The sequence below is a fragment of the Trifolium pratense genome, linkage group LG3 (assembly GCF_020283565.1).
Source record: "Trifolium pratense cultivar HEN17-A07 linkage group LG3, ARS_RC_1.1, whole genome shotgun sequence".
NCBI lineage: Eukaryota > Viridiplantae > Streptophyta > Magnoliopsida > Fabales > Fabaceae > Trifolium > Trifolium pratense.
In genome coordinates, this window is record NC_060061.1 from 17,479,295 (window position 1) to 17,500,747 (window position 21,453).

The 21,453-nt window shown below is 33.4% G+C and overlaps 3 protein-coding genes across 6 annotated transcripts; all 3 read left to right on the plus strand.

Moving 5' to 3' along the window:
• The first annotated feature begins 1,067 nt into the window (after positions 1–1,067).
• On the plus strand, positions 1,068–6,538 carry LOC123914685 (transcriptional corepressor LEUNIG-like). The gene is made up of 6 exons (XM_045965870.1): positions 1,068–1,277; positions 1,365–1,565; positions 1,650–1,781; positions 4,544–4,693; positions 4,805–4,846; positions 6,389–6,538. The coding sequence occupies exons 1-6, from the start codon at positions 1,068–1,070 to the stop codon at positions 6,536–6,538; spliced, it is 885 nt and encodes a 294-aa protein (XP_045821826.1).
• A 4,345-nt stretch (positions 6,539–10,883) lies between these two features.
• Positions 10,884–12,999, plus strand: LOC123917895 (transcriptional corepressor LEUNIG-like). Its single transcript, XM_045969806.1, has 8 exons — positions 10,884–11,045; positions 11,135–11,210; positions 11,370–11,461; positions 11,560–11,709; positions 11,819–11,971; positions 12,056–12,172; positions 12,263–12,463; positions 12,546–12,999. Exons 2-8 carry the CDS (start codon positions 11,156–11,158, stop codon positions 12,693–12,695), a joined length of 918 nt encoding a protein of 305 aa, XP_045825762.1. The 5' UTR covers positions 10,884–11,045; positions 11,135–11,155; the 3' UTR covers positions 12,696–12,999.
• Positions 13,000–16,518: 3,519 nt separating this feature from the next.
• Positions 16,519–20,381, plus strand: LOC123918039 (transcriptional corepressor LEUNIG-like). Of its 4 annotated transcripts, none has more exons than XM_045969974.1 (10): positions 16,519–16,845; positions 17,088–17,188; positions 17,426–17,496; positions 17,574–17,649; positions 18,065–18,150; positions 18,252–18,401; positions 18,525–18,677; positions 18,770–18,886; positions 18,966–19,166; positions 19,947–20,381. In XM_045969974.1, the coding sequence occupies exons 1-10, from the start codon at positions 16,811–16,813 to the stop codon at positions 20,097–20,099; spliced, it is 1,143 nt and encodes a 380-aa protein (XP_045825930.1). In that variant the 5' UTR covers positions 16,519–16,810; the 3' UTR covers positions 20,100–20,381. The 4 variants fall into 4 exon arrangements, with proteins under 4 accessions (XP_045825930.1, XP_045825931.1, XP_045825929.1 ...); XM_045969975.1 differs by having other exon boundaries at positions 16,519–16,767; positions 18,113–18,150; positions 19,947–20,354; XM_045969973.1 differs by having other exon boundaries at positions 16,519–16,767; positions 19,947–20,353.
• Positions 20,382–21,453: the final 1,072 nt, after the last annotated feature.

Here is a 21,453-nt window from a genome sequence, read left to right on the forward strand (position 1 = left end):
AAACAATTGTTGTTAGTGAAGACGCAACTTAATATACTTATAGTATAGAGTTCTTTAAGGGGCTGCGTCTAAGCACCATAGGTTGGGATGTTAAGTCCATCGAATCCTAAGGGTGATGCTGGATTAATTCCAACAGTTATACTATGCATGCAAGGGGTGGGAGAAAGCCTACCTTGTTGCTTACAATAAATGTCCAAAATATGGATTTGTCATATGAATTACTCCCACCATCTCAAAATAGATGACCTAAATGGAATGAAAATTTGTCACAAAATACTTGATCTACTCAACTTTCATTCTTTCAATACAATAGTAACATCAATTTAGTAAAAATCACACTCTCTCTCTTTAATTATTACACTTTTTTAAACTGTGTGAAATGACCAAACATGTCATCTAACATGAGACGAAGTCAGTATATTCCAGCAAAACGTGCTATCAACATAAATTATTCTCAATTCATCCATTTAGTCCTTAAACTTTCACCCTCTCTCTGGTTTTGAAAGTTGTTGGGGGACTAATTTGATTGATTTTTAGTAGTTCATGAACTATGAACTATTTATGATGAAGGTTTATTCTCACTGTAATGAAGATCAGCGCGTTGAATCTGAGACATCGGTTTAAAACTCAAAAAGTTGACTGAGGCCTAAGCATTGCTCTCACTATTATTGGTTTCAACTTAGTTCACTCACTGTCATTTTTGCTTCTTCTGATTAAATATTCTCTTAATTACAAGAATATATATATATAACCAATTTCTTGATCTCTCAACCTTTTCATCATCACTCAATCTTTATACACCATGAACCCGATACCTCCCAGTGAAGATCTTTGAGTGCAATGATTATTGTTCTTTCATCATCACTCAACCTTTCTTTCATTCTGTTTCTCTTATCTGTATTTATCATATCTTCTGTGTAGTTTTCGATTCTTTCTGTATGATTGCCTCAAGAAGACTGGATTTTCAAACACTGCTGAGTGTTTCCGAAATGAAGCTCAAATTACCGGAAAATATGAATATCCCCCTGATATATATATATACTGCTGCGAATCTTGATATTGTGACAATGCAGACACAGTCTTATATTGATATTGTGACAATGCAGACACAGTCTAAGGGTTCACATGAATACAATGACTTATATAAAAATGAATTTCATGCAGGTGGAAGCCAAGTGAGATTTCAGCCTGGACATGGGAAGCTTTTGGCAGTTGCTAATAAAAATGTTATCAACATAATTAGTGTTAAGACTTTTAATCTTCTGAAAATTCTTCAGGTGAGCTTCACATATCATATATAAATTCTTCATGATATAGTATTACTAGTTACTACAACATAAGTCTGAAATCTCTTTTATTATTAGGGACATGTCAATGATATTTGTTCCATATGTTGGGATAGCCGTGGACAATGGATTGCCTCTGCCAGCGAAGATGAAGTATGTATTTGGTCGCTTATGATGGACGGAGAATGCTTATATCAGTATTCAGCAACAGGGAAGAAGTTTAAGTGCATCATATTCCATCCTCGATACCGTAACGTCTTAGTTATTGGTAGTTTACAGGTAAATTATTCTCTATATCTCCTTGTAAGTAAGTTATTTATTGCACAAATAGTAAGTAAATAATCTGTGTGCAATTTATTGCAGTGCATGGAATTGTTGATTTTTGAAGTTGGGCAAGTACTTAATAAACGTATCTCTGATTTACCAACTACTGGACTAGCAGATTGTATGCAAAATGGATTAATTGCATCAACTACAACTAGCAATGATTCTGTGGTCAACATATGGAAATGAAGCTCTAGTTAAATATCCTATTGAGACAAAACAGAAAGTGTGAATGGCTTTTATCTTGTTTTTCATGATCTGTTGATATAATTAGAGTAAATGGTCAGCTACTAGACTTCATTAGGTTTTTTCTTTCTTTCAATTCTTGGACATATTTTAGTCTCCTCTATTTGATGTGGCTTATGGATGCCTTAACATTTTTAGATCGATCCGTTATACTATTTTTTTCTTTTTAAATTGGTCATTTATTATATACATTTTGTTTGCACTCTTAGCCTTAAAGTCACAATATGAAAAATTACTCACATAGACTGTTAATCAACAAAGCTTTTCGAGTCAAGCACAAAGTCCACTCGTTCTAGTTGTAACTCTTGAACCCAATTGAGAGCATGGTAAAGTCCCAACGTTTCTCCTAAATCTACACCGCACATAGGTGAACTCCTCATTTTTTGGCAAGCACGAAACAACCTTCATTGTCACGGATACACATACCAAAACCAACACGGTTCTGGTGAGCCGAAAATGAAGCATCAATGTTACATTAGTACTTACCCGTTTCAGGTTTCTGCCAACGCATATCGGCCTGCGCCTGTCTATGCGGCTGCACTTGCGATTCTGTCATGACAGCAGCAGTTTCGACCTCTTCTGCATTGCGTATTCTTTGCAGCGTGCCAGTCCTCGAGAAGGTGATCAGCTCTGTTCAATAACTGCTCCTTTGTTTAAGTTACTTTGTTCCATAATTTCATGTTAAGATGTTTCCAATTCCAAATGCTCCACATAATAACAGACAACCGAGCAGAATTTTGTTCCTCTAAATTCTGCAGTAACATGAAGATTGTTTCTGCTACAGTGTTGCTGCTGTTTACAGCAGTCTCTACATGATTCCAAAGACCACTATCACGCCATATACTCACAGCAAAGGGACAAAGGAGAAATACATGAGTAATATCTTCGAAATTATCATTACACTCAACACAATTAAGCGGACAATTAATCCCTTTATCACCAAGCCGTGCCCGTGTCGGAAAGCAACCCCGACAACTTCGCCAAATAAGATTTTTAACCTTTGGGGGGACTTTTAAACGCCACATACCAGCCCAAAAACCTAAAAATCTAAGATGATTTTAGTATCAATTAATTCATCTACACATAACTGGTAAGCACTCTTGCCCGAATATTGACCATTTTTCTCCCCTTTCCAAATCAATCTATCTTCGATAACTTGATCAAACAGAGGTGTTTTATTTATTGCTTCAGCTGTAATGTGATCAAATAAATTATTGATTAAACCATGGTTCCAACTCATAGTGTTTTGATCAATAAGTGCAGCAACATTAGTAATGTGAGGCTGAATTACACTTGTATCAGGGACCGAAATATTCATGCCATCGGATAGCACCTGAACCAATGCACCACCTACTAATTATATGATAGTAGCGTTTCTGCATATTTACACTTATAGCTTGACCCGAAGATGTTCTTCATGACATGCGCCTTGTTTTCTGTTGCCCTGAAAAAGAGGAAACAATCATTTGCAAACTATAAATGAGATATGATAGCTTTACCAGTTTCTGCATATTTTGGTTCCATGGATGTCTCCGCCTGCTTCTTCCTGTTGGATCAGCACTGAAAGGCCTTCTGCACAAATAATGGACAGATACGGTGACAGCGGATCTCCTTGTCTCAAGCCTCTCCCCAGAATGATTGGACCTACCGTCTCATCATTAACTATATAACTACTGAGTAGTCCACACCACAGTGTCCACAAACATCATAATCCACTTCACCCATTGTGATAAGAACCCCATCTTATTCATTACCTCTCTGAGATAGTCCCAGTCAATCCGATCGAAAGCCTAATATCCAACTTGAGAGCTACGTCACCCATTTTTCCTCGAGTTTTGGATTTCATGAAATGCACAATCTCAATAGCAATCATAGAATGGATTGACCTGGCACAAAGCAGAAGGATTATGTGATATATTTATGCAAAAACAAGTTGAACAATAAACTTCAGTGTAAAAATTACATTTAGACCTAAAAGCAACAAATCCTAATTCAAGTTAGAATCAATTCTGGAGGCAAAATTAATTATACTTAGCCTAAATTGATAAAAACTCTTGAAATAATTGGTACACAAGACTAATGTTAGAATAAAAGGGCTAAGCAGTGAGCACAACAAAATTAATGATCAAGAAAAGGAATCTGAACCTAATGTTTTTTTCACTCTGTCACTATATGTCCTTCTCAATATATACTAACGACTAAATTGATATTAAGTTGTTAAATTATAGGAACTTAATTGATACTAAGTGGTTAAATATATCAACAAATTGACAGTATAATAGAGTGAATGAGAGAACTTTTTGAAATAATCATAATCTAAGGGACCTATTTGGTTTAGTGTGATAGTTGATAACATAACCAACTTATATATTCTTTTGCATAATCTTTGTGGCATGTAGTGTATCTTGAGAATTACATATTAGGACTGGTAACTTCAATTATGTAATTGAGATGACAAGGTTTTAATTTCTGCGATATTAATTTATAACACAAGGTTTTCCAAGAAGATGTCTATGGAGGACTCTTTCTTCCTGCGATTTTTCATCAGATGGAAAGATTGTAGCAAGTGGTGGGCTTGGTGGGGGGCAGGTGAATAATCGCGATAAATTTTCCAATTCAATTTGCTTACGGCCACTTCCTTTACATGTCTGCGCATTGTATTTATCTTTATATGTTTGTTTATATAGCTTTTCATTTGCAATGTGGAAACAAATCGTTCTTTAACTACATCCGAATCACATTCATTGTCCATCTTCGAAGTTAGATTTCAACCAGGGTCAACTATATTTGCAACATCTTCTTATGCTAACACAGTAAAATTATGGAATGCAGAAAGAGTGAGTCTTTCATTTCATATCCCCTTGTACTCCCTCTTTGGAATTAGTCCTTCCTTGGTAACTTGAGGATTAATTCATTATGTTTTGATGTTTCATAATGCATTTGTATAGCATGAGAGATCAGTGTTCGAATTTGTTGGACATAATGAGAGAGTAAGATCATTGGACTTCCACCCATCAAAAGGAATTCTTGTTGGCGCAGCAGAAGATACACACACACACTAGAACTGCAAGATTGCACACACACACACACACACCAGCTGCTATGGCTCAGGGCTTGCCTATGAGCACAGTTGCAGAATTGCTTAGCTTGCAGGCTTGATCAATTGAATGAAAAGAATGAAGAAAGAATAATAGTGTGTTGAAGAAGATGATGAAGTATAGAGAAAAAAAAAGTTTTTATTCTTCCACATAGGGGCACAAAGAATGGTTACAATCACTAATAATGCACACATTGCATTTATACTAGTTACCACACACTTTGGTAACTCACTTAGGTCCTAACTAACTTGTAACCGATCCTAACAAACTCAAAACTAACTCTAAGAACACTTCTAACTAACTACTAAGTTTGTTAGCTCAACTAACTAACAAACTAACTAATTGCTTGCCACCTAAGCAAGTAGTTACAACAAACTTTGGTTACTTACACAACAAGTAACAATTTGGAAATATGAATTACACAATGAATTCTATGAATTTCAACAATTCTTTGCTCGTCCGATAAGGATGATGTAATTAAAGTATGGGATCTCAATCGACGTATCATGATTAAAGAGTTTAAGGTGAGTCTTACAGTACTCATCTTTTAGTATTCACAGCCTAAGGGGTCACATGAATACAATGACTTATATAAAAATAAATTTCAGGAAGGCGGAAGCAAAGTGAGATATCAGCCTGGATCCGGGTCGATTTTGGCAGTTGCTAATAAAAATGTTCTCAACATATCATATATAAAATGTGAGTTGTGTATCATCATGATATAGTAAGTTTTACTATAACTATAACATGAGTCTGTCTGAATCACTTTCTTTATTAGGGACACGTCAAAGATATTTGTTCGATATGTTGGGATGTAAGTACGCGTCTGGTCGCTTATGATGTACGGACAATGCGTATATCACTATCCAACAAATTATTCATTAAAAGGGAAGAAGTTTAAGTCCATCATATTCCATCTGAAATGATACTAAAATTGAATAGAAAATAAAGTTAAGATAGGAATCATTCTTAGTGAACTTAGATCAAATAGTTGCAATACAAAAGGAATTTGAGATGTGAAAAGAGAGTTTGGGAGAGAAGAATAACAACTTCACCAATCACATAAAAAATAAGAAATAACTCTTAGTTCACTATATATACTACCCATGTGTGATAAAATCCCTTAGTGTGATATTGACTTTGTAATTCCTACTACTCTCGCGCCTTCCCTGATAATTCGCATCAAGCTTAACAAAATGACCTTCCTTTGCCTCTTGTGGGACCCTCCACTCCTCATTTGCTGACTCGGCAGTTTCTAGACCCTTCCCTTTATTTTGTCTCATTACACCATCCTCGATACCATAATGTCTTAGTTATTGGTAGTTCACAAGTAAATTATTCCCTTTACTTCCCTTTTTATTGTGGTGCTGTTGTCTTTTCTCTATATCTCATTTATATTTGATTGTCATGTAACTGTGTGCAATTTTATTGCAGGGCATGGAATTGTTAGTTATTGATGTTGGAGGATTACTTATAAAACATGTCCCTGGTTTACCAACTACTGGACTAGCAGCTTGTATGCAAAATGAATTCATTGCATCAACTACATCTGGCATTGATTCTATGGTGAACATATGGAAATGAAGTTGTAGTTAATGTCTCTTTTCTTTGGTGTAGATTTTCTTTTTCCCTCTTTAACAATGATTTTACTTTGTTGGGAATTATAAGACTCGTTGATAATACTTACTTGTCGCCTCTTCGATGTTTTTTCTCACGCCTAGATATTTTTTTCACACGCAAACATATGACATAAAGTATAGTCATCACAGAATCTAGATTAGTTATGCATGTAAGGGGCGATAGAAAGCCTACCTTATCACTTACAGTATATTTATTTGGTGACATGAAGTGATGATTTGTGTGAATCCAATGTCCAAAATATGTATTTGCTAGGCATGTTATTGTAGAACCAAACACTTACCACCGCACCAAAAACAATCGTTGTTAGTGAAGACGCAACTTAATATACTTATAGTATAGAGTTTTTTAAGGGGTTGCGTCTAAGCACCATAGGTTGGGATGTTAAGTCCATCGAATCCTAAGGGTGATGCTGGGTTAATTCCAACAGTTATACTTATTGATTACCTTATTGCTTACAATGAATGTCCAAAATATGAATTACTCCCATCATCTCAAAATAGATGACCTAAATGGTATAAAAATTTGTCAAAAAATACTTGATCTACTCAACTTTCATTCTTTCAATTCAATAGTACTTTTTAAGATCAATTAAGCAAAAATCACATTCTCTCTTTTTAATTATTACACTTTTTTAAACCGTGTGAAATGACCAAACATGTCATTTAATATGAGCACGTGCTATCAATTGTGTAACTGCGGGACTTCACAGTAGGAAAGTCACGTCAACATCAACACTGTGTTACGTTTGAAGAGTGGACCTGTTTGGTGCGCAGGATAGGATAGTGACAGGATAGGATATACAACAGGATAGTAATAGGATATAATATCAGCAGGATAACAGTTATCCTCGGTTATGCTATCATGTGTTTGGTGCACATAGGAAAACAAACATGATAACTATTATATCATATTTTTAATACATACTTGTTCATACCAATATGATAAGATACATAACATATTTAAATGATAAAATTACCCTTGTAAAACAATTGTTATTTTTAAAAAATTATATTGTAATACTTTGAATTTTATAAATAAAAATATAAATAAGTAATCAAATAACTTTAAATTTTAAATACAAATCATGAGAAAATAAACAAATTAAGTTTTTTATATGAATCATGATCAAATAAATAACTCAATTATACATGTTAGATAAGCTAAATAAATATATGATATATCTCATATGTAAATAATAAAACTACCATTGCAAAAGAATTATATTTAAGTTGTTATTAAATTTAAATTAATATTCCTATTTTGCAATTTTTTAATAATTATTTTACTTTAAAATATTATAATTTTAGGAGAATTTTGATTTTTTAGATTATATAAATTACAAAATTACCCTTACACACACACACACACATATATATATATATATATATATATATATATATATATATATATATATATATATATATATATATATATATATATATATATATATATATAAATTAATTATTTTATTATTAATTTACTATCAAATTATTTTATTATTTGTATTTTATTAATTTTCAGTTTTTTATTTTAAAATATATTTTATAGAATAAATCAACAATTTTTTTCTTATCCTATCCTGCTGGATAAGGATTAACTTATCATATCCTGTCATGTCACCAAACACTGGATTAAGACATGATATGATACAGTTATCCTATCATGTCTCTTATCCTGTGCACCAAACGTACCATAATCTATATATATAATTCCTAGATAGTTCTCCTACTACTCTTCTAAACCCTAATCCACTCAAACCAAGGAAATCACTCTACAATATATGTAATTCCTAGATAGTTCTCCTACTACTCTTCTAAACCATAATCCACTCAAACCAATGAAATCACTCTACAATGCCACGTCAACCAACCACTTACGTCCAATTAAATCACTTTACAATACCACATATTACTTACATAATTATCAATAAAAATTATCATCCCTATATACTTTTCATATGCCTGCATTTATATATTTTTATAACATTTATATTCCAATGTTTTTCAATATAACCCACTCAAGCCTTGGCCATTCTCTTTTTCATATACCACTGATACGTTATCTTTTTCATATGCACATTGGACATGGATGTTTCACACTATAAATATCTGAAGAGCAATTTTGTTGTTCTTTGTGTGTTTACAATCTCTTATTGATTCTTAAATTAGATTTGTAGGTAAATTTTAATATGACCACTTCATCAAGTGGTCCATGGTGGACCAGTCATGAATAACATTATAACGAATACGAATTTTACAAAATAATTAATTCGGTAGATCACTTGTCCACGGTGGACCACTTGTGAAGGTGCTCCACCGTAGCATTAGCCTAGATTTGTATGTTGTTTAAATTGCTCTTACAAAGCAAATGTTGAAAATTTGGTTGGTATCTAAACTAATTCAGATAAAAGGATATATCTCAACGTAATGAACTTAAGTTTACGATATTATATTCGATATAAATTATGTAAATTTTTATTTTGTTATTATTTTGTGCATAACTTTTTGTCTGATCTTTATATACTCCATGCTAATAACCTTTTGTTTGATCTTTGTTTGTATAGGGTACGGTGTTGGTCGATTGACGGACTATTTGTTGATGATTTTAGTATGCAAATTCATTGTGATGCTTTTTTGGTTGACTTTAAGCGATATTAGTCTGACTATTTGGTAAATATAAAACTAATTTCATTTTTTAATTTATTTTATATTTTATTTCTTTTTTATTGTACTTAAGTCCATTTGTTTGGGTTAACATTAGTATGTTTTTACACGTTTTCTAGCAATGGGTTTGGCGATTTTGCATTGTCGAAAACTCTGTCAAAAGTTAATTTGGTTGAAGACTCTGAAGATTGTACCAGAGTGTCTTCTTAAATTTAATTTAGATTATAATTTTCACTTCAAAGATTCATTGTGGGGACTCTAATACAATTGGTGTACATGCTCATGTTTTATTTATTGCACAAAACCAGACTTTTAGCGTGGTACTACTATGCGAATTAGATCTCATTAATACTTCGTGATAAAATGCATAGAATATTACAATTTATTAGCAAAAATGCATTTGAATAAAAAAAATTTAAGGATATGCAAACGGTGCTTCGGATCAAGAAATAAAAACAAAGTTTTGAGTAAAATATTCTTTTTAAAATATTAAATGCATTTTAAGTTTATATTACAATTTTTTTTTCTTAACTTAGTATATAAAATTTCATTTTTAAAAAATGTCTTCTACTTTAAGAGTAATTTCCTATTATTTAATTTATTTATGTTCTTTATATTTAAAAACTATTAAGCATCCAATTAAACCGCACACTTTCTTATATTATGTCATTGTCATCTCTATGTACTATTCTTATAGTTGGTAACGATTATTACACATCTTTTATATTTGTCTTATATTTACACGAGTTTATTATTATTATAATTTTTATAATACTTATTGCTTTAATTTATACGAATAATTTTTTAACATTATAATATAAAATAGCGTATAACACCCGTGCATCGCACAGGTGTGGGTCTAGTAGTCCATAAATTATTCTCAATTCATCCATTTAGTCCTTAAACTTTCACCCCCTCTCTTGTTCATGAACTATTTATTATGTTGGTTATTTAGAACAAATAGAAGAAAAGGATAGTTTAGGATCAAATTGAAGGTTTATTCTCAATGTAATTGACTGAGGCCTAAGGTTAGTTACATTGGATAAAACAAAACAAAAAAGAAGCCTAAGCATTGCTCTCACTATTATAAAGTTTCAGCTTAGTTCACTCTCACTGTCATTTGCTTCTTCTGATTGAATATTCTCTTAATTGCAAGAATATATATAACCAATTTCTTGATCTCTCAACCTTTCATCATCACTCAATCTTTATACACCATGATTATGAACCCGATACCTCCCAGTGAAGATCTGTGAGTGCATTGATTATTGTTCTTTCATCATCACTCAACCTTTCTTTCATTCTGTTTCTCTTATCTGTATTTATCATGTCTTCTGCGTAGTTTTCGATACTTTTTGTATGATTGCCTCGAGAAGACTGGATTTTCAAACACTGCTGAGTGTTTCCGAAATGAAGCTCAAATAACTAGACAATATGAGTATCCCCCTGGTATGTACATAGAATATATATACTGCTGCGAATCTTGATATTGTGACAAAACGCAGATGCAATCGCGGTTTCAGTGTAATTGGAAAGAAAGACCTCTAAAACTCTTATATTGCAATCGTAGATTGCGGTTTAGAACTAGTTATTCCATATTTTGTTTACTGTGTAAGTTAATTCATGGTTCTTGGTTATTTTTCTGGGACTGATTTTGATGTAACTGTGTGTTTGCAGAATTTGATGAACATCTACATCCACAAGGTTTGTTGTACAGGTTATGGAGTTTATTCTATGACAAGTATAAGTCTAGGAAACAGACGCCGGGATCCTCCAGTCAGAGTCAGGTTATAATGGCTAAAATTAATGTATACTGTGTTAATTCATGGTTCTTGGTTTCAAAGTGCAACTCAGTCATACATCACTCGTTTTTCAGGCCGCAACCGTTGTTCCTGTGATGGACCTTAGCCTTCAAATGATTCAGGATAGATATTCTATTCAACGCCACTCAAGTAAATTTATATTCTCTACATCTTGGCTTCAATATTCATACACTCCATATCTTTTTTAGGTCAAAATATGCTTCAAATTATTACTCATTTTTATTGCATGTAGTGTATCTTGTGAATTATATATTACGACTGGTAATGAAATTTAATTTCTAATACAAGGTTTTCCAAGCCGCCATCCATGTCAGCCGCTTTATTCCTGCGATTTTTCATCAGATGGACTGATTGTAGCATGTGGTGGGCTTGGCGGGAAGGTGAATAATCAATGCGATAATTTTTTCAACTAATTCAATTTCCTCGATATGTCTGCTGCACATATATAGTATTTATCCTTATATGTTTGTTTATATAGCCTTTCATTTGCAATGTGGAAACAAAAGATTCTGTAACGACATCAGAGTCGCATTCATTTACCATCTTCGAAGTTAGATTTCAACCAGGATCAACTATATTTGCAACATCTTCTGATAATAAAACAGTAAAATTATGGGATGCAAAAACAGTGAGCCTCTTTCTTTTCGTATCCCCTTGAACTCCCTATTCGGCATTAGTCCTTCCTTAATTTGTAACTCGAGGATTAATTCATTATGTTTCATGATACATTTGTGTAGCTTGAGAGATCGGTGTTCGATTTTGTTGGACATAATGGGACAGTAAGCTCATTGGACTTCCACCCATTAGGAGGAATTCTTTGCTCGTCCGATACGGATGATGTAATTAAAGTATGGGATCTCAATCGACGTATCATGATTGATGAGTTTAAGGTGAGTCTTACAGTACTCATCTTTTAGTATTCACAGCCTAAGGGTTCACATGAATACAATGACTTATATAAAAATGAATTTCAGGCAGGTGGAAGCCAAGTGAGATTTCAGCCTGGACATGGGAAGCTTTTGGCAGTTGCTAATAAAAATGTTATCAACATAATTAGTTTTCCGACTTTTAATCTTCTGAAAATTCTTCAGGTGAGCTTCACATATCATATATAAATTCTTCATGATATAGTATTACTAGTTACTGCAACAGGAGTCTGTCTGAATCACTTTCTTTATTAGGGACACGTCAAAGATATTTGTTCGATATGTTGGGATGTAAGTGGATATTGGATTGCCTCTGCCAGTGAAGATGAAGTACGCGTCTGGTCGCTTATGATGGACGGAGAATGCTTATATCACTATCCATCAAATGGGAAGAAGTTGAAGTCCATCATATTCCATCCTCGATACCATAACGTCTTAGTTATTGGTAGTTTACAGGTAAATTATTCTCTATATCTCCTTGTAAGTAACTGTTATTGCAAAAATAGTAAGTAAATAATCTGTGTGAAATTTATTGCAGTGCATGGAATTGTTGATTTTTGAAGTTGGGCAAGTTATTAGTAAACGTATCACTGATTTACCAACTACCGGACTAGCAGCTTGTATGCAAAATGGATTAATTGCATCAACTACAACTAGCAATGATTCTGTGGTCAACATATGGAAATGAAGCTCTATTGAGACAAAACAGAAAGAGTGAATGGCTTTTATCTTGTTTTTCATAATCTGTTGATATAATTAGAGTAAATGGTCAACATAGAGCACTACTAGACATAATTTGGTTTTTTATTTCTTTCAATTCTTGGACATATTTTTAGTCTCCTCTATTTGATGTGCCTAATGGTTATGGATGCCTTGTGCTGCTGCAAGTGGTGTAGATTTTTTTTCTTCTCTTTTTATGTGTCAACATAATGTCATATGATGTTTGAAGAGTGTAATGATCAATGAATAAACCACTTAATTTCATCCTTAAACTTTTATTCTCTCATTAATTTGGCTCCTAAACTATAAAATAAAAATGTAATAGAAAAATTTAGGTCCTCTCTCTTATTTTGAAAGTGGTTAATGGACTAATTCGATTGAATTTTAATAGATCATGAACTATTTATCATATTTTGATTGTTCGAAATCAAAATATTTATTACGCGTGACATTTAAATATTGTGATAACTCACATAGAGATATTAAGATTCCTCCATTTTAAAATTTGAGTCCTTCTCAATGTATGTTAGCAACTAAATTAATACGAACTCGAAGTCTCTTCAAACTCCCTTATTGCTTGGCTATCGAAGTGGACTTGTATATTAATAGCCTTTTGTGTGCGTCAACATGACATGCTTACCTTTCATTCTTTTACCCTTCTCCTTTCATCCGGAGCAGTCGTAACTTGGGCTCATCATGCTATACTCACGGGGAAGGAAAAACAAGCAGTTTACGCTCACCATACATACCTTTCAACTATAGAACCTATAGGCAGCAAAGAGTCATACCAGAGAGCCCGAGACGCGTTCGTTGACAAAACCGCCTTAGGAATGGAGACCTTTCAATAGAGCGGGGCGACCTGATCAATGAGAAAGAGGCCCTACTCACTACAACGTCTTAATTGTTATTGGTATAAATTATCAGTGCCAGTTCATTCTGTGGTGCATAATTTGTTTTTCGTTCTTTCAATTGTACATATTTTCTTTCAATAAATGCCTTGTGCTGCTTCATGTGGTATAGATTTTCTTTTCTCTTTTACATTTTAAGACTGATTTATAAGACTTGTGGTCTCTTTTTCACACACAAACATATATGACTGACCGTGTCAAAACAAAATCTAGATTCCTAGGTATGTTATGCATGTAAAGGGTGGCGAGAGAAAGCCTACCTTATTGCTTACAGTAAATTTCTGTGCTGACATGAAGTGATGATTTCTGTCCTAAACTATAATTTTTTTTTACTAACCTAAACTATAAAATTAATAAATGCTAGCTCCCGTGATATTAATTAAGGAATTAAATAAGTAAATATCGTAAAAGAATTTTGAAACTCGTGCATTTTAGTTTTTAACATATACTGTACAAAAATATCGGCTTCGGTCAATTACAGATTCAACCAATGATTTGGGCTTCAACGCTGCAGATCCGGATGCATGGATACTTTGGTAACTTTAACTTTGTCATATTATTTGTTGTAGGCATTTTGTCATTGTATGCTATTAACTCAGATGCTATGAGTTTTGTTCACATATTCATCCTTTATGTTTTTAGCGATGTTGATTATGTGGTTGTATTTGATGTAATCTATCAATTTGAATGAATGAATATCATTTTGTTATTAGGGATGGCAAAAAAACTCAAATCCGAGAGACTCACCCGAACCCAAACCCAAGTCAACGGACGAAATCCGATTTGACTGAGTTTGGGTTCGGGTGACACCCGATAATATGGGTGTGGGTTTGGTATCAGTCAAACTCACACCCGAAACCCATACACACACCCGAAATATTTTATAATTACCTAATTACCCCCCATAGTCTCCCTCAATTTCCTTGGAAGACCTTAATTTTAGTTGTAATTTAATTTCTTGAAAGTCTATGTTGTAATTTCTTGAAAGTCTATGTTTGAATTTTTTTGGAAGACCTTAATTTTAATTGTAATTTAATTCAAAGTCTATGTTGGAATTTAATTTCTTAAATTTGTAAATTATTTTCAAATGTGATGCGGGTTTGGGTTTGGGTGGAAAAAACTTGAACTCAATGGGTGTGGGCGTGGGTGTTGTTTTGCCACCCGAACAACCTTTGGGTTTGGGTGATGATTTCGGGTGTGAGTTTGGTAAGTGTCAAACCCGCACCCATGGGCGCCCGTTGCCATTTCTATTTGTTATTGTCAAAAAAAGTTAAATGATCTGAGACTCTGTTTGGGAAGACACATAAGCTAACTTACAGTTTACGGTTTATAAGTTCATTTGACTAAATAAGACCTATTTGGTAACAATTTTTCAAAAAGAACTTATAGTTTATTTTTCAAACATCATTTCAAGTAGGTATAGATTATCATTTTTCTTCCAACTTTACCCCTGCCATCTTACTTAAAAAAAACATTAAATATTAATTAAACACATTTTTTTATGTCATTTCATACATAGTTCAACCGTCAATTTTATCAAACACTACAAATTTAATCAGCTACCTTATTCAGGGTCTGTTTGGTTCAACATAGGGGGAGGGGAGGGGAGGTATTTTAATGAAGGGGAAGGGAGGTGAGGGGAGGGGAGGTGAAATTTGTACTTACACATATGTTTGGTTCAAAAGAAGGAAGGGGAGGGGAGGTGAGGGATTTTAATTAGATATGTGTTTGGTTCAAGAGGGGGAGGGGAGAGATTTTAAAACTAATTTACTTTTTTATCCTTATAATTTTCATGTAGTCTGACAATTTTATAGCTACTTGGTGCGAATTAACCTATATATCCACAATATTTTCTCAATTTTTATGATTCATCTAACCCAAAAATAATATTTATAAGTTTAAATTACCTATAAATATATTTAAAAGAATTTTTTGATAATTATTAACAAAAAAAACCTTGTACTGATACTAATATTGTACAAAAAAAAATAATATTTATTTATAAGTATAAAGATCTTGTATTAATACTAATATTGTAAAAAAAAAAAAAAACTCTTGTATATTATAAGTTATAACGTAACAAACTTAATGATATTTTTAAAAATATAATAGTGCATATAAATACTAACTAATATGATGCAGGTAAAAAGTAAGTAACAGCGTTGATTTTCTATAAAAAAAAAATAACAACGTTGATTCAAAAAATTATATGAACTTTACAAGATAACAGTGTAATACAAAAAAAATTAGCACAACAGTTTATGAATATAAAAAGACATGCGTAACAATAAAAAAAAGTTTGAAAAAAAAAATTAGAACTAAAAAATGGATAATTTTGGCATTTTAAAATAATTATGAGGACAATTATGTCAAAATAATTAAAATGGTAATGATATCTTTCTCCTTCCCTCCCCTCCCCTCCAAATCCCCCCAATTTGGGGGGAAGCAAAAATTGGGATTTTGAGGTATTTTGCTCACCTCCTCTCACCTCCCCTCCCCTCCTAAAAATTGAACCAAACACAATTAATTTAAAATATCCCCTCACCTCCCCTCCCCTCCCCTCCAAAACCCCCGAACCAAACATTAAAAACTAGTTAATTAATATTTAATGTTTTTTTTAAGTAAGATGGCAGGGGTAAAGTTGGAAGAAAAATGATAATCTATACCTACTTGAAATGATGTTTGAAAAATAAACTAGTTTTTAACTTATAAGGGGAGGGGAGGTGAGGGGATATAAGTTAAAAACTAGTTATAAGTTATTCGCTATAAGTTTATGTGCTCTAAACTAGATTATCAATTATTTTTTACCGGAAAAAAAAAGTTAAATGACAAAATATCTAATTTAGCCATATTTTGATTTTGTGGTTTAAATTCGAGCAGAATTGAAGAAATAATCTTATCTACCACGCGAATGTCACAAAAAGGGGAAAAAGCGGTTACCCGCCATCTGCTTAATGTAGGAAAATGATGGGCCGTGAGAGAGTGTCACCGGACGGCGGTAAGCCGCCATCCACGGCTGAGTCGTGCTTCTGTTCGCAGTGGATGCTACCGGACGGCGGTAAGCCGTGGAAGCTGCATGCTGACGGCGAGAGGACCTAGTCGATCGATTGAGTCTTTTCAGAGCCGTGACAAGTTTTTAGCCGGTTCATGATTGGACCGGAAAGAGTTCCGGTTCATGGTTGGTTCAACCGTTTTCACACTGCATGCTAAGTTAGTTAGTTAGTTAGTTAGTTGCTTCCTATTAATAATTCTTCTCTAGTTTATTACTTCACTATCTTTCATTCATTCATTCTCTTTCAAAAACCAATTCCATTAATCTTTCTTCATCTAACTGCAACTTCCTTTCCCATGGACCCCAAAAAACCTAATAGACAACTGTTAGTATTGTACAATGCAATGCTTTCTTTTATTTTTCTTTCTTATTATGCTTATTTATTCTCTGTTCTGTGTAGTTTTGATAACTTCATATCTGATTACCTCAACAAGTCTGGATTCTTAAACACTGCTGAGTGTTTCCAAAATGAAGCTCGAATTATGAGAGTAATTCCCCCTGGTATGTATGATATTGCAACATAATGAGGACAAATAATGTATCTGAAAACCTTTACATTGCATTCCATAATTTTGAATTAGAGCTACTAGTATGGATAATTAAGCTTCTGTGATTGATGATTATGCAGTAATGCTGATAACAACAGATACATATTCGGAATCCGATATTCTACATATTCTTTTCTTTCTTCTTTGATTCATTTCTGTGATTTTTCTTTTTATTTAATTGTGTTTGCAGAATTTGATCATTACCCACGTGGAATCTTGTACGATGTTTGGAGCCATAGAGGATCCTCCAGTCAGAATCAGGTTATGAAATGTTTCATGTTAATGAATGGTTATTGGTTTCATACTATAACTCAGTCATACATTTACTCAATTTTCAGGCCCCAAATGTTGCTGCTATAATTGACACTACCCCTCAAATAATTCGGGAAGGGTATTCTATCCAACACCTTTCACGTAAATTTCTATTCTTTACATCTTGGCTTCACAATTCTGTTAATTCATATATTCCATATGCTTGTAAATTTCTATTGTCTACATCTTGGCTTCACAATTCTGTTAATTCATATACTTAATATACTTGTTTCGGTCAAATATACTTCAATGCCCATTCGTCTCGGTTGGTTTGAAAAGGGCTCAATTGCATGTAGAGTGTATCTTTTAGAAACATAAATAGATAATAGACTTTGTTCCGGTCTTCCAGATACCCGTCATATGTGTCAGCATTCCTAGATTTGCAGTACATTCCCACAGGCATTAAGTGTGATAGTTCGTGAATTAGATATTGTGACTGTTAAATTCAGTTATAAAATTGAGATGACAATTAAGGAAAATTAATTGATTAAGTGTTTCTTTTAATTTCCATCACAAGGTTTTGAAAGCAATCAGAGGCTTTTTTTGTCTTGCGATTTTTCATCAGATGGAAAGATTGTAGCAAGTGGCGGGCCTGGGATGAAGGTGAACAATCAATGCGATAAATTTTCCAATTCCATCTGTTTACTTTCACCTCCTCTACATGACTGCGTAATGTATTTATCCTCATATATTGGTTTATATAGCCTTTCATTTGCTACATCGAAACTCGTCAGTCTGTTACTACGTCAGAGGCACATTCACTTTCCATCTTAGATGTTAGATTTAAACCAGGATCAAATATGTTCGCAACATCTTCTGCTGATAAAACAGTAAAAGTTTGGGATGCAAATAGAGTGAGTCTCTTTATATTCTTATCCCCTTCTACTCACTCTTCTGCATTAGTCCTTCCTTTGTAACTTGTGGATTGATTCGTTGTGATTTTTATTTTTATTTTTTATGTTTACTGATACTTATAGACTGCAAGATTGTTGTTCAGTTTTGTTGGACATAATGCGTCAGTAAGATCACTGGACTTCAACCCATTCAAAGAAACTCTCTGCTCTTCCGATAACTATGATGAAATTAAAGTATGGGATCTCAATCGTAAGTGCAAGATTGCCAGCTATATGGTGAGTCTTACACTCATCTTTTAGTATTCAAAACTGAAAAACTACTCACCAGGTCACATGAATACAATGACTTATATAAAAATTAATTTCAGGAAGGTGGAAGCATAGTGAGATTTCAGCCTGGATCTGGGACACTTTTGGCAGTTGCTAAACGAAATGTTATCACCATACTTGATTCTAAGTCTATGGGTGTTAAGTACCGTCTTCAGGTGAGGTTCACACATGACATATAAGTATTACTATTTACTACAAGTCTACAACATGAGTCTGAATCTCATTCTCTATTAGGGACACACCAAAAATATTTGTTCCTTATGTTGGAGTGCCGGTGGGAAAACGATCGCCTCCGTCAGTGATGATGATGTACGTGTCTGGTCACTTTCTTTGGACGGACAATGCACATATGAGTATCCATCAAAAGGGAATATGTTTGCGTCCGTTGTATTCCATCCTCGACACCGTAACGTCTTAGTTGTTGGTGGTTTTCAGGTAAACTCTTACCTCTGCTTGCATTATGATCGTGGTGTCTCTTCTATATCTCCTTTTAAGTAACTTATAGAGGTTACACGTAGACTCAATCATATTTGAAATAATAAAAATAATATGGAAAGGTTTGATTACATCTTTAGTATGAGTAATGAAGTATAGTTTCCTTCTTCTGTTCATAGTATGGTTCAAGAAAGAAAACCAAACATAATTAAACCGAAACCAAAAACAGTTTGCTTGAACCGAACAGAACTTCTTGTGTTGCACCCCAAACCGAACTGTTTTAATTACACAGTTTGGTTAACAAACTGTTTTTAAAACCAACAGTCTGGTTTCTCTTTCGAGTTCGGAAGTTTAGTACACAGATTGGTGTAACCCTATTAATGCAGCTATGCTGATTTGTGGATTGAAGTCTTGTTTTCTTATACGGCCTCTGTTAGAATAGATTTTTTTTTATCTTTATTTGTTATGCAAAAGCCTAGGAATTTATACAAAGATTCATACAATCTATAACAATAGAATCTACACTAGTATTATGTGCAAGATAATTGAGGATAGGGGTAATACACAGATCCGTAGCTATTGATTACTTATCTGGCGCGGAAAATGTTACGACTACCAGTAGAATGTGCTCTTATGATTCTTCCAACTGTTAGTCTGAAAATATAAAAACTTTGATGTTTATGTATTTGAACTTTAAGTTATTATCTTTGATTGTTATGTAACAAATACAAAGTTATTGCATAAGTGGCAAGTAAATAATCTGTATACAATTTATTGCAGTGGATGGAATTGTTGATTCTTGAGAATGGGCAAATACGTTGTATTAGTGCCTTTAGCTCAAGAAGTGGTAAATCAGTCCCTGGACTTGCAGCTTGTACAGAAAATGAATCCATTGCAACTACTCATAAATCTGTTGTGAACATATGGAAATGAAATTCTAGTAAATATCAGTTGTAAATCCTCCCTTGCTTCAGATTTGAGGATTTGTTAGATAATCTTTGTGTATACATATGTGTCTTTCAAAACTTGTTTAGTCTGTACTCTGTATCTAACATCAAATGCCGGAGATGGGCTTGGAATTGGAACTTAAGGATTCTGTAGAGACAAACAGAAAGAGCGAATAGCTCTTCTTTTCTTTTCTTTCAATCGTACATATTGTTCTCTTCTCTATTTGATGTGGCTTCTGAGTGCATTGTGCTGCTGTAAGCGGTATATATATATTTTTTATAATGATTTTATTTTTTTGTTATAAGACTTGTGGTGTCTTATCCTTGCTTTTTCACACGCGCGCGCTTTTTTCACACGCTGAGATGATCGTGTGTGCATGTGTAAAAACAAAATTAGGCAAGATTTTTAAGTATAATTATGCATGTAAGGGGGCGAGAGAAAGTTATCCTATTGCTTACAATAATTTTTTTGTTTTTTTGACTCGTGGAGTAACCTACATGTATAATCTGTACTTGCCAGATAGATTAAACTGTAGCAATATGTGCTATCAATATAGATCATAATGCAGATTATAATTGTGGAACTCCTGTATGTCAGAAAGTTGGATTAGACATATGTTGAAACGTGAGGGACCAAATTAAAACCTAAAATAAACGTAAGGGATGAAATGTGTAGTTAAACTTTTTTTTTTTTTTAATTTATAGAAAACTTGACTAAACTTGACAATTCTCAGGCTAAGATACAAACCTCACATTTGAAGTACACCAATGATGATCTTAAAATGATTTAGGAAACACATGTTTCAAGTAGGTAAGCGAAAGATGGTCTATACTACAATGCCAAAGCAATATTTGTTCCACTTTGATGTTTTGCGCGTGGTGCATGTGGTGTTAACTATATTGAAAATGTCGCACCCGATGATCTCCTAGGTGAGAATATCCCCGAAGAAAAGAGAAAGATAAATAAATCAACACAATTGCAGTCTTTTGTAACTCAACTCACATATAGCAACTTATGAGAAAAAGATGGAACATAATAAAAGAGATGGTGATACCATCATAGCTCCATCCTCTGTTTCCAACAATAACCATTAGTGTTAACAAAAATAAAATAGGTTCTGCAACTTTGGCACAACTTTGATTTGATAGACTCGAGAGCAATATTTCCATGGTACACCTCAACCATCAAGTTATAACATAAACACAATTTTTTTATGGTGAATGCTCTGGTATCTTAGTTTAGTTGGACTCTGATTCTTATATGTAAAATTCAATGTATGTCATATTTTATATTAATTTATGCCACAACTGACCCCCGAACCAGATTAGGCGGTCCAGTG